Genomic DNA, 13,894 nt, shown 5'->3' with positions numbered 1-13,894 from the left:
CCTTGAAAGGCAGCCAAGAAATATTATAAATAATAAATAAATAAATGCATTTGTTTCTAGTTGAGTACTCTCCCTCCACCCCCCACCCCACCCCCTGCCGTTCTATTGTTGACATCTACAAGAACTGTTGTCGATGTCATTTCCACCCCAACATTTTGGGCTTTCTTACCTGCAGGCTCTGTGACGTGACTGGCGGATGGTACGCTCAGTTCACTTTCCCCCTGATTGTTGCTCGCCTGCACATAGAAGGTATACTTCCTGAATGGAGAGAGGGAAAGCATGGCCCATGGCTGGTTTCCTGGCACACTGGTTAACACTAACGTTTCTCCTGGACCAAATTTGCTTTCTTCATAAAAGACAGTGTACTCTGTGGGAAGAGGAAGGGTTTTTGTGAGAATTTGATTTTAAAAACAAACACACATACAAACAAATCCAGAGGAAACCAAGGTTTCCATACCCTTTAATCAGGAAGCCCAAACCTATCATTAAAAAGGAAATGCATTTGCTGCACATGCACAAAAGCACAGTCTTCTCAAAGCCCATCTGCAAATGTCAATGAAAATGCCATCGTCATGAATATGCCATTTCAGTATAGCTTCAGGTCCCAGGTGTAACTCAAATGAAGCAGGGGGCCATTTCACACGTCACGTAGCAACAAATGGTGACTCAAGTTTTGTTGTCCTATCTATGCTTTAAACTTGGCTAGGTGTGAAAGAGAGTGGATAAATCGTTGAGGAAGAGTGGTGTAGTTGGAAATTTTAAGGAGCACTCACTCATCATGACAGTCCTGATACCTATATCCCAAGGAGGGTCCAAACGTGCAGGCAGCTGTGTTGATTCTCATCAACAAACCAGTTCCTTAGTAATAATAATAATAATAATAATAATAATAATAATAATAATAATAATAATTTTATTTGTTACCCGCCTCTCCCTCTGGATTGAGGCGGGGTACAACACAAACAAAAACACCATAAAATACATAAAACTAATTCAAACATTTAAAACCAGCGCATCATTAAAAGCAGCACACCATTAAAAAAGGTATCTTAAAATTCAGCTGGGTAGCCCTGCTGGAAGAGGTCAGTCTTTATGGCTTTCTTAAATTCTGGAAGACTGTTAAGTTGATGAATCCCTCCCGGCAAGCCATTCCACAAACTGGGAGCGGCAGAAGAAAAGGTCCTCTGGGTAGTAGTTGTCAGCCTTGTTTTTGTTGGCTGAAGTAAATTCTTCCCAGAGGACCTGAGTGTGTGGGGTGGATTGTACGGGAGAAGGTAGCCTGGACCCAAACCACGTAGGGCTTTAAAGGTGATAACCAACACTTTATACTTCACCCGGAAACTAATTGGCAGCCAGTGAAGGGATTTTAAGACTGGTGTGATGTGGTCACCCCTAGGTGTACCGGTGACCAGCCTGGCTGCCATATTTTGAACTAGTTGAAGTTTCCGGACTAGGCACAAAGCTAGCCCTATGTAGAGCGCATTGCAGAAGTCGAGCCCCGAAGTTACCAGCGCAGCGCGTGCACGACCGTCTTTAGGTCTTCCGACTCTAGGAAGGGCGCAGCTGGCGTATCAGCTGAAGCTGATAGTAGGCACTCCTGGCCATCGCATCTATCTGGGCTGTCATTATGTGCTGGGAGCAGGTCTTTCGTAAAGCGAATGGGTCTTAATTGCCCATTCCAGATCAAGCCACCCCCAAATACTTTACATTACAGTAAGGAACAATATATATTGTACTTCCCCCAACCACTGGGATGAATGTAGAGGGAATACTTTAGAGGATGACAGAGGACATCAGTGTCCCTGCTAATGAAAAAGTCCAGGGCTGTGTCCATGTGAGCCCTGGCTCCATTATCCCACTGCTGAGGAATATGGCAGCTGTATTGCATTATGAGGAGCATTCCTGAGGTGATGTGGTTTCAGGTGCTGCTGTGAGAGAAAGAGGAAGGGGGGCATGGTTAGAGCCCTGCCCTTCCACACACGTCCCTTGTATGAGAGTTCTGAGGTAAAAACAACAGCAACCATGAGTTCTGAGGCTCTGATGAGGGTTAATATGATATTTTTTCCTCTAACCAAGAGGCACTCAGCACTATTTCTTACCCTCAATAGGCCTGTTGTGATCGTCTCCTGGTGTCCATGTCAGCTTCACCTGCTGATCCGGCTGCCTCAACAGTTCCAGATTTGACACAGGGCCAGGTTTGCCTGACAGGGAGATGATAGTATGAGCCAGATGGGATCTGCTACTCTTACCCCCACCCACCCACCCCAGAGCAGTGGTGAGCAGAAGGTAGATGTCTTGGACCTCAACCTCATGCTGTCAGGGGCTTATGGGAGTTGGAGTCCAAACATGTGGAGACCTATGTTCTGTCCATCCTTGCCCTAGAGGATAAAAAGCCTGAAGTATTTTTCCCAACACCTTTAACAGATTTCCCAGGGCTTATCCAGAACATGTCTGAGTCAGAGGTGGACATTTCAAGTGGCAGCAGTGGAGGCTGGAGGCTCCGACTGTGGTGGGGCTGTGAATCCATTCTGGGTTTCAGTCAGAATCAGCCAGAACTCTAAAGCAGCTATCCCCAAATTAGGTTGAACCCTGTCCCTGAATTAGGTTCAGCACCTGGCTGGTTCTGACTGAAACTCAGAATGGATTCACAGCCCCACCAAAATTGGAGCCACTAACCTCCACTGATTGGCAACCCTCTTCTACCACCCCCATTCCCCTCCACCCTAAACAGGGTTGTCCATAGCCTAAAGTCATTCTTTAATCATTCGCCTTTTAAACAATGAATTAATTGCATTTAAATAAAACTTGCTAATCAAAAGAGATACATTTTTTTCAGGTATTGAATGAAGTGTAAGAATGATATACTTCTTACTTTTAGAAGAAGCAATCACTATGACTTTTTAAAACCTCTTTATTTTTGTAACACACCAGAAACAAATTTGCCTCAAAACAACAGAAAAAATGACTAAGTATGCCTAAGTATGCCTTAACCTGTAGCTCAACCCATTAAAATTTGCTCTCACTGATTAGAATTGCCCCATCTACTAACTACTCAAGCAAATTTTAGTGGGGGTTGAATTGCACCCACCAATAAGCAACACAGGTTGATCTATCTTTCAATTAAAGCTTGCAGCACTGTACCTGGCAATTGGCCGCTCTTTAAGGGTGCCCCCAGATCTGCCACCTTGGGCAGCTATTTCACCCACTAGTTAGCAGTGTGACCACAAAAGGGAAAGAACCAATATTTGATTTCTCCTTTTTGCTACTTACCATACACCAAAAGCTTGGCACTTCTCTCCACAGAATCAAGAGTTGTCCAAGCCAGGCAGCTGTACATTCCTTCATCAGAGTAGTCCAGGTTGGTGATGGTCAGAGATGTGTCATTGATGAAATATCTAGGGAAAGACAGATGGACACAGTCCGTGCAACACAGGGCTCCTCTCAGACTACTAGACTTCATGCAACAGTGCCCTGCTCACTTCACTCACTTGTCATTGTCATCCTCAACGACCTCCTTGTTTAGAAGCCACTGGATACCATGTTCTGGAATGGTCTCGTCAAACAACACCTTACAATGGAATGTCACACTTTCGCCTGTCTTCTCCTCTGCGTTCGTAGGCCCCACTTCAAACTGTGTGGCTCCTGAAACAGGGACAGAATGAGGAAATGTGTCCTCCCTTCCCTTGCTGGGACTTGAGGCAAGAGACTTCTATCTAGTAGGCTTCTCATAAATATAGCTTGCGTGGCCTCTTTTCCCATTCCTCAGTGTGGTTTGGGCTCTTCTCATTATAGTCCCAGGGGCAGCCCAAGATATTTTGATGCCTGAGGTGGAAAATCCAAAATGTATACCCACCCCAATGATTTAACATGGGGAACAAACTGAGAAGTTCTCCTGCATTCACCCCACTAAAATGAACCAGGAGAACCCTTAAGTCCTGTGTGCCGTGCTGTCACCTTTAATGGCATCCCAAAACCCAGTGCCTCTGAAGCAGCCATTTCACTTAATAACAGCTACCATATGGCTGGCTTTAAGTTACCACAGCCAATTTACTTTCTGTCAAAAGACATTATTTTTAAATAACCCCCAACACTGGACAAAAGTCAGTTTTAAAATCTGTATATGAATAAATATTTTAACACACACAAATGAGCAACAACTTTCTCTCACCACCACCACCACTGAAGAGGTACTAACCCTACTGTGGAGAAACTAGAGACTAGTTACTAGGCCAAGCGCCTATCTAGGGGCCAAAGCAGACTTTACTTTAAATTTGTGTCTAGCAGCTCTCTCTCTCGCTCTCCCCTCTTTTAATTTTTTACTCTAGAGTAGACGCAGGGAGCTCAATTCGGATTGGGATTGTAGCATGGAGGGGAGGCTTTTAAAATAAGGATCAAGGGGCCTGTGTGTATGCTAAGTAAAAAAATGAACAGATTTTTTGACCCAATGTCTGTTTTGGCCCTATGCCCACCCTATAGGAGTTGGCAGGAGAGCTGGAGAAGCCTGAATCATCCCCGACTTTATGTTGGGGAGAGAGAACTCCAGCATTACCGATAAAATCCATTGGCGAAGATTGTGAAGGAGGGAAAGGGAAAGCCTAAGCTAAAGGCCTTGGAGACTGTGGCGGAAAGCTGAGTAGGCAGGGTGATTTGCTCCTTTCTGCTGAGACTGTTTTCTCGGTTTGCTTGTAGGGCGACTGCTTAGGCTACAGGGAGGTTGGACACAGAGACACCTATTTTTCCAACTTCACCATACCTTCTTGACCCCTGACCACTTTTCTTCCCACCATGCCTTGTTCCGCCTTAAGGCTGACCACTTCCCATCATGCAACTTCCCTTGCATCTATCCATCATCATTTCAAGTGCATACTGGGAAACCTGCTCCCACCTTTGACGATAAGGCGGGCTGTGATGGAGACGTTGCTCTGGTCATTCGCAGCCACACATGTGAAGTTCCCTGCGTCGTCACGCTGGACTTGGTCAAGCACCAGGGTCCCGTTCGTGAACATAGAGCTCCGTTTATCGTGTAGGACAGGATACATGCCTTCCATGAACCTGGGGGAGGAGGGGAATCAGGAGAGGAGTGTAGTGAGCAAAAGAGAAAAGCCCTCTGCTCTACGTGCTTAAGGCTGCTGCCACCCCTTTTTAAAAATCCTGTCAGGTTTTTTCCCCTATGACTTTAAGATCTGAATGAGAAGCATCAATTCAGACAAATGAATCTTCCTTCCACCCCATCACAGAATCTCTATGCTAGGTAAAATTATCCATTGCAAACGTGCACATGGAGTATAGCAGTTACAGACCCAAGGACCTAGTCAGAAAAAAAGGCATGAAATCTAAACATGATTCACTCCAGTTTGACACTCACACCCTTCCTGACAACCATCTGTCAGGGATGCTTTAGGGTGGATTCCTGCATTGAGTAGGGGGTTTGACCAATGGCTTTAGAGGCCCCTTCCAACTCTGCTATTCTATGATTCTATGTCAGTGGGCTGGTGAATCCATTCTGGGTTTTAGTCAGAACCAGTAAGAACTCTAAGCAACTTGTCGAAGGTGCTTCATCTCCTATTTCTCAGTGGTTACAAAATCATCAATATCTAAAGGAATGTCTCCTCCAATATGGAGGGATGGATGATAAATTTGTTTCAGTTCATTTTTGATCAGGATTTACTGACTTCGCACCATCCGGACCGAACATGGACTCAGATGCAATCTGTGATTGAATGCCATACATTTCCAAACTTGCAATGTCATTCGCAGACCACAAACAACGCGTTCAACAGCACATGTCTATTTGAAAAAATGTGCACGAAAAAATGCATACTTGAAAGTGCGCACAAATATGCTTTAATCAATGGGAGACAAATGTGTACATTTCAAAGGTGCCCAAAATTGATGTGTACATTTGGGAAAATATGCATGAAAATACATAGGGATTTTCATAGAGAAAGAAAAAACTAAAGTATGCAATCTGATACGGAGTCAAGTCAGAATGAGCTTAGAAATGGAATTTGGAGAAATTCCGTGAGCTCATGTTTAGATGATTCGTACATCCCTACCCATAAGTAACTGTTCAGACAACTTTAGGTCATCTTCAGAGGCCCTTTTCCAGGTGTCATTGCTGAAGGAAGCTAGGCGGATGGCTAGAACTGGTATCCTTTAGGCACCAGGCAAAGATCTTTCTTTTCCCCCAGGCATTTGAGAGAGCTAATGCTAGATTTTCATGGCTGTTTTATCTATTCCTGTGCAGACGATGTATCATACTGTATTTATCCTTTTCAGTTTTATATTTTAAACTGTCTATATGGCACTCTTTTAGCTGCTTGTAATCTGCCAAGAGAATGTTAGTTATTGGGCAGATTAGAAATATAATAAATAAATAAATAAATAAATAAATAAGCACTCGCCACCTTAATTTCTTAACACGTGGGAACTGCAACAAAACCTTGCAGTGTGGAGTGCGCTTGTTAAAGATTCCAGAAAGATTCCAGGATAGAGAGACAGTTTTCAGATTCCTCCTTGGAAACAAGATTCTCTTCAACATATATTGATACCAGGGCTACCAAGTATAATTAGTTCTTATTGGGCTATTTTTGAGTATTTTTGCCTCTCTCTCTCTCTCTCTCTCTCTCTCTCGGAACCTTCTGCAAGTTCCCCTGAGAATGCTGATGCTAACCTCTTGTTTCTCAGTGACCCCAGTTTTTATTACAGAGCCATCGGCTCTCAGCACTTTATTTATTTATTTATTTATTATTTGCAATATGTATATACTGCTTCTCATTTGAAGAAGAAAAAAATCCAAAGCAGCTAACAAAAGAATAAAACAAACAAAAACTACATGCGCACAAATACACACAAAACAGTAACGCCAGGCTGGGAAAAAGCCAAAGGAAACAAGTACATTTTCAATAAACAACTCCAACACACCAGCATTGAGGCCTGACAGACATCAGAGGGAAGAACACTGAACAGGACAGGTGCTACTGCAGAGAAGGCACTTCTCCATATCGTCACCAAACAGAAATCCGTAGGCCATGGCATGGAAAACAAGGCCTGCCCTGAAGATTGTAGTGGCCTGGGATGTCGGTACAGGGGGAGACCTGGTCCTGCGCTGTATAGGGCTTCGTATATTAATACCACCATCTTTGGTATTAGGGGGAGTAATGGTAATAATAAAGTCCCACAGCATACTCTGACCAAGGAAACGCCAACTATTAACAAAGGATAGGCACTGCACATACTCAGTGGCACTCAGCCTCAAGTGCTTTGGTATACAACAGAGAGCCAGTGTAGTGGCTAGAGTGTTGGCCTGGGAATCAGGAGATCCAGGTTGTAGTCCCCACTCAGCCACAGAAGCTCAGTGGTTGATTTTGAGCCAGTCACTGGGTCTCAGTTTCACAGGGTTGAGGATAAAATGGAGAGGAAGAGGAGGATCATGTATGCCACCTTGGGCTCTTTGGGGGAGAGGCAGGATATAAATGCAATTAATTAGTAATACAAATGGTGTCACACAACACCTACGGTGAAAATAAAACGCAGCATATTTTAGGAGAATGGCCCGTAACAGAACTCACCAGTTCACTGTGGGCCTTGGTGCCCCAAACCTCATGCAGTCCAGGGTGGCCGTCTGGTTCTCCACCACACTGTACTCTAGATTATCTTGGGTCAGGATCTCTGCCGGCAGACCTGGAATAAATCAAGGAGGCCAATTTGTGTGGGGTAGGGCATATGCAAAATAAACAACTTGCCCGATCTCCTCAACTAATCCCATCCAACTTTAGAGGAGGGTTATAGGCACACCGGATTAGCCCCATAGTCAGACTTGGAAATCACTGTAAAACATCACAAAAAGGGGACGTCTAATTTGTTTAAAGTTATTTACCATATTATGGATAGGAATGTATGGATTTTGTAAATCCATTCCGTCTGCATTTCACAGATTATCTGGTGTCTTTCATTCCATCGTCTGATCATTGACAGAATCAGATTTTTTCCAATTTCTCAAATTTGCACAAATTGCAATTTGTGCAAATCTGCGCTTGCAAAAATGCCCAAATTTCCCCACAAATATACAAATATGCCCACCAAATGCATCTCTCCCCCCAAAGAGGTACCTTTTTACACTTTAGCCTATGGAAGATATGCAGGTTTGGGGCCAGTTTTTTAAAAAATAAATTTATTTATGTGTTTTCCTATGATAAAATTTGCATAAATTTCAAGGAAGTAAAAAAAAAAAAGTTCACAAGTCCGTGGAATCCACGCAACTCTGGAAAAGCCGGTTCGTCTACAGAATCCAAGGATTGGATTCATAGAAATCCAAATTCATTTGATTCCATTATGGATTTCTTCAACATCCCTAATTATGGCTGCAATCATATGGGGTCCCTCGGTAGAGATGTAAAATTTCCAGAAATTTTGAAGCCATGGGGAAAAAACAGATTTTTTTTTCTGGGAGGTTTCAGGGAAGAACAATAAAATTTGGAATGCAATATTAACACTTTTTACAGATTGAAAGTCACTTTGTTACTTTAGGAACATGAAATGTACTTATGTACAAGTTGGTTTGGCATAAAATTATCACATTTGGTATATTAAAAGTACAGTGTATTCAAGCAATTATTACAAATTAAATTTACTTTTTAAAAAATTTACTTTTCTTTTTGTAACAAATGGAACTACAAGCTCCTGAACTGTAAAGAACACCTGAACTATAAGGAACCTCTTTGCTTTTGCCTGTTTATGAGGAGCAGGCAAAAAACAATTTAAAACCAACAGAAGAAACCATCAACATCAGTAATAAAGAAAATTATTTATATCTCCGCTAGTCCTCCACAGTGTCAAGCAGACATAACTGAACCAAGATTCAATGAATATGCATGAAATTTAATCCCTCATTTTCTATCCATTACTATCAGTTTCAGTCTCTGCTTCAGTGGCAGTGCCCCCTAGAGACAGAAATGCATCTTGCTCTTGCATTTGAGAGTTGTAGTCTCAGTTTGCAACCTAAGACTTGCTTGTCCTCGGTGCACAGAAATTGTAATAATCTGATGCTGTACATAGTTTTTAGAAATCATTTGGAGAAGTAAATATATGAACACCTTGTTTTAAACATTTTATTCATCATGCTAAAATAAAACATTCCATAATCCATTTTTCTTCATTTTTTCCAATTTTTTGGGGTGGGGGGAGGGGCGAAACTGTTTTTTTCTGAATTTTTCTGGGTTTTTTCTAGGCCTTCACATCTCTATCACTGGAACACATAGATAGCAGATCTCCTCTGCAAGGTTGGAAACAGAGGTCTGACCTTGGAGGAGGAGATCTGACTTTGGATCCCATGGATCCCATTTCGATCCCATTTGCATTGCTCACTTTCTGACATCAAAGAAGGGAGTAAGGTCATGTTTATTCACATAGGCTTTCCTGACTTGTAATTTTGTAATGTTTTTAATTATTCACTATTTTACCTTGTTTTTAAATTGTTATATTGCATTTTTTTATGTGAACTGCTTAAGGTTTCCAGTATACTAAGGAATATAAAATATGCCTTATAAACAAATCATTAATAAATAACTATTTATTTCTAAGATTTATTAGTCGCCCTACAGAGGATCACACTCAGGGTGATGTTCAGGAAAACATAAATAAAACAGAAACAGCCTACCCTTTGGAAACTGCCATGCTGCCATACCTCAGCATGAAGAGGAGTACCTCACTCCCATCCCTAAAGGGGCCTTCAGGGAAAGTAGTTATTAGAGCCTTCTGTCTGTCTGTCTGTCTGTGTGTCTGTCTTTCTTTCTTTCTTTTTTACAAAATGAAAGCTGAAAATTCAGAGAGGAAAATGAACTATCGTATGGTTGTTCCTTGCAATGTGAGAATGGTGGCACAATGTGAGAATGGTGGCACATGTTGGGGCAGTGAGGCCTCCACTAGTTTTCAGGCCCTGAAAAATGTCCATCCTCACCACCCTCTGTACCCAGCGTGGCTCCACTTTGCTCAAAGAGGTAAACTTACGGATGATAAAGATGTACGCATTGGCGAGGAGGCTGCCGTGATTGTTATGGGCCTCGCACTGGATCACGGCCGTATCATTTGGTTGCACGTTGCTGAGGATCAAAGCTTCTGCCTGCACCTTCCTTCTCGGGTCTGGCATGATTTCTGAAACACAGCAAAGAGTTGAGGTGCGGGATGGGACGTTTGATGCCATGGCACCTCTGTTCCCACTTTTGTGGGAGGTGGGACTCACCTTCTAGCGGGATCCCGTTGATTCTCCACCGCACCGTCGGCTTGGGCTTGCCATCCACCTTGCAATCCAGGCGCACGCTCTCCCCTGGGGCATGGATCAGGCTCACTGGCTTTTTATCCCAATGTGGAGCAGCTAAGAAAAGAAGACAAGGTGAAAGGGGTGGCCCTGAACTTTGATCTGCAGCCTCTCCGCTAACTCCACAGACACTGATCATGTGTCTCAGTCCCACCCTACAGTTAGTTAGTTATACCTGCCAATATTTTAGGGTGAAAGCAGCTCTCCAGGGCTTCAGGCAGGATTTTTCCCAGCCCTCCCTAGAGATGCTGGGGATTGACCTGGGAACTCTCTGCATGCAAAGCAGCGCTGCACCACTGAGCTTCAGCCCCTCTTCTGGAGCACCCCATAAAATTCTGTGAATGAGGCAGAGCGATGGCACAATAACAGTCTCATCAGCAAGCACCCCCTGCCCGCTTGCAGAATACTGAACTGCCGAAGATTGTGGGCTGGCGTCCCCATCACCCATACCGCCAGTGTGGTACTGAAATTGCTGCTCAGTTGAGAGCATTTTAATTGAAAATGAACGGCTGAAAATAACTTTTTAAAAAAGAAGAGTTGTTTATGTCTCTGTCAAGACCCTGCCAACTGTCTGGCCACTCCATAATTCTAGCAAGGCCGAGGTCCCAGGAGCTTCCTCAGCCATTAAAATGTGGATCGTTATATCCCTGGAAAAAAAGCTACCAGCCCTCATTGAATATAGACGTGGTTGGAGCTTAGCTAAACAAGGTTTTGCAAAGGAAAAACAGGATTCCATGTTTTAGAGCAGGCTTCTCCAACCAGGTTCCCTCCTAATTGACTACAACTCCCATCACTCCCAGCCAGCATGGCAAATATGAGTGGGGATGACGGAAGTTGGGGTCCAACACATTGAGAGGGCATTTGGTTGGAGAAGACAGGTTTAGAGCAAACTGTTGTTTTCACATTCTCTCCGCTCCATCAACCTCCTTTTCTCTCCCTCTTTATTTGGGTTTTGTTTCTCCTTGGTCAGAGCTGGGGCCACAGCTAGACCTAAGGTTTATCCTGAGATCATCCAGGGTTCACCCCTGCCTGGGCACTGGATCCCCTGTGTGTCACCTAGATGAACAGGTTTGACCCCTGGATCTAGCTATGGCCTAAGTTTCACAAGGGGTGGGTGGGAGTGATGCCTCACTGTGTTTCTTTCTCCCCTCTTCCCTCTTAACAGGCAGTATCGCATAAAGTGACATCATCACATTGTGCATGCATCCAGCCATCTCACCCCGGTTGCTGCACATAATTGGCGGTCAGCACAGAGTGATGATGTCACGCCATATGGTCTGCTGTATGACACATTATCAGGAACTCAGAGCCGCAATGGCTCCTTGTGATATCTGGTCCCACCCTCACCTTTTCTGGGAAGAAACACATTCAGGAAACCCTGGGAATTTTGCTCTACCTTATCAATGTGGGGTCAATGGCTACTAGTCATGACAGCTACATATTACATCCAGAACCGGAGGCAGTATGCTTTTATATAGCACTTGCCGGGGAACATGAGAGCGAGCTGTTGCACTCATGTCCTACAGCCAGCTGGTTGGCCACTGTGTGAACAGAATGATGGACTACATGGCCCCTTGGTCTGACCCAGCAGGGCTTGTCTTATGTTCTTAATTAAACCCAAGGGCAGTTGTGTGAAGGAAAGAAAGATTAGGAAGACATTGGCCATAGCTAGACCTCAGGTTTATCCCAGGATCATCCAGGATTCGTCCCTGCCTGAGCGCTGGATGCCCTGTGTGGCACTTAGATGAACAGGTTTGACCCCAGGACAATCCTGGGATAAACCTTAGGTCTAGCTACAGCCATCGTTTGCCACAAAAGGAAGTTTATCCCCCGCAGGGCTGATAGGTTTGGGGTCCTGGTTTTCATTGGGACTGCAACAGGGAATAAAAGCGTTTTAAATCTCCCTGCCCACAGGCCTGACGAAAATTTGTGCTCTGTCCCATACCTACTATTAATGAGAAGGGGGGGGGAATCAAAATCGCAAATTAAAGTTTAGAGTCACATCTAGCTTGGCCCTGAAATCAACAGGACCTTTACAAAACACACAACTTAACATATTTGGACTAGATAATGCCCCCTCATTATCATCATGGTCACTGGTGCACCTAGAGGTGATCACATTACACCAGTTTTAAAATCTCGTCACTGGCTGCTGCTTTGTGCTTTTTATACTGTATTTTGTATTTGTGTTTTTAACCTGTTGGTTGTTTTATTATGGTTTTAATTTCTGTGAACCGCCCAGAGAGCTTCGGCTATTGGGCGGTATAAAAATGTAATAAAATAAATAAATAAGTTTCCGGGAGAAGTATAAAGTGTTGGTTATCACCTTTAAAGCCCTACATGGTTTGGGTCCAGGCTACCTGCGGGACCGCCTTCTCCCGTACAATCTGCCCCGCACACTCAGGTCCTCTGGGAAGAATCTACTTCAGTCAGCAAAAAACTAGATTGACAACTGTGACCCAGAGGACCTTCTCTTTTGCTGCTCCCAGACTGTGGAATGGCCTGCCGGAGGAGACTCGTCAACTTAACAGTCTACCAGCATTTAAGAAAGCTATTACATCCAGGGGAATTTTAGGATGTTTTTAAAATGATTTTAGGATGTTTTAAAAATGATTTTAGGGTATTTTAATAATGCATATTATGTCTTACTTCAGTTTTAAGTATTTTATATTTACTGTTGTTCCCCGCCTCGATCAGAATGGAGAAGCGGGTAAGAAATAAATTTATCATCATCATCATCATCATCATCATCGGAGACCAAGACCTGGAATCTTGCTGAGTACCTCCCTTCTGGTTATAAAATCCAAAATAAACAGTATTCAGCAATTTCTAGGACAGAGCCTCCAATGTCCATCTCTCCCACCCACCCCGAAGATCCCCCTTTCCGCATTTTATCTGATTTTTTTTTTAATTCTGATCCCACCAGCCCCCTTTGTGCTACAACTGTGGGCATACCTTCGACAGTAACCATGTAGGTGTGGCGGACAGTGCCGTGTTCATTTCGAGCGATGCACTGATAGTCTCCGTCGTCCTCGTATGTCACGTTTGGGATGTGGAGCGTTTTGTTCGCATTCTCAAAGATCACCTGAGATGAAAGCTTCAGCCTGCTCATGTGGGCCCATTCCACAGTTGGTGTAGGACTGCGGGGGGGGGGAGAGTAAGAGTAGGGGTAAACACAGATTCTAACACCACTCAGGGCCAATTAATTTGATGGCTATGAGCCAGGGTAGACGTCTTCTAATTCTTCAACCCTCTTCCCAACCATGCCAGTAAGGCTGCAATGTCTATTCGATGAATCGTTTAGCATCAACCGATTAAAAACATTTTTAGTGGCTAAAATTTAGAAGATTATTTTAAAACAAGAACTTACCCTTACCCTCCCCCCCAAAAAAACCCTGCAGGTGTCATGCACCATCTTAGAAGAGCTATGCTCTATAAGTGAGAAGGGGGAGGCCTCATCTGTGATCATCTCTGCTATAAAATATTTGTCCACCATTTAAAAAACAAACAAAAGGTACACTTCTTTATTTAGAATTATTGGTTGACATCCAGTCTAAGGTAGTTGGACTTACTTCTCAT

General features: G+C 43.7%; 1 protein-coding gene across 3 annotated transcripts in view; it reads right to left on the bottom strand.

Annotated features, from left to right (window-relative positions):
• L1CAM (L1 cell adhesion molecule) overlaps positions 1 to 13,894 on the bottom strand; it is a 116,439-nt gene that overhangs the window by 46,233 nt on the left and 56,312 nt on the right. For all 3 annotated transcript variants that reach the window (XM_063119349.1, XM_063119350.1, XM_063119351.1), the window contains 9 exons: positions 13,271 to 13,455; positions 10,241 to 10,372; positions 10,009 to 10,152; positions 7,572 to 7,683; positions 4,886 to 5,052; positions 3,489 to 3,642; positions 3,271 to 3,395; positions 2,100 to 2,201; positions 170 to 367 (listed from right to left, as the gene is read on the bottom strand). In XM_063119349.1, the coding sequence (XP_062975419.1) occupies positions 170 to 367; positions 2,100 to 2,201; positions 3,271 to 3,395; positions 3,489 to 3,642; positions 4,886 to 5,052; positions 7,572 to 7,683; positions 10,009 to 10,152; positions 10,241 to 10,372; positions 13,271 to 13,455 (1,319 nt within the window). The remainder of the gene's footprint in view (positions 1 to 169; positions 368 to 2,099; positions 2,202 to 3,270; positions 3,396 to 3,488; positions 3,643 to 4,885; positions 5,053 to 7,571; positions 7,684 to 10,008; positions 10,153 to 10,240; positions 10,373 to 13,270; positions 13,456 to 13,894) is intronic.

This window comes from Elgaria multicarinata, chromosome 3, assembly GCF_023053635.1.
Source record: "Elgaria multicarinata webbii isolate HBS135686 ecotype San Diego chromosome 3, rElgMul1.1.pri, whole genome shotgun sequence".
Taxonomy (NCBI): domain Eukaryota; kingdom Metazoa; phylum Chordata; class Lepidosauria; order Squamata; family Anguidae; genus Elgaria; species Elgaria multicarinata.
The sequence above is the reverse complement of the archived record's forward strand: the minus strand, read 5'-3'. Positions and strand labels throughout refer to the sequence as shown.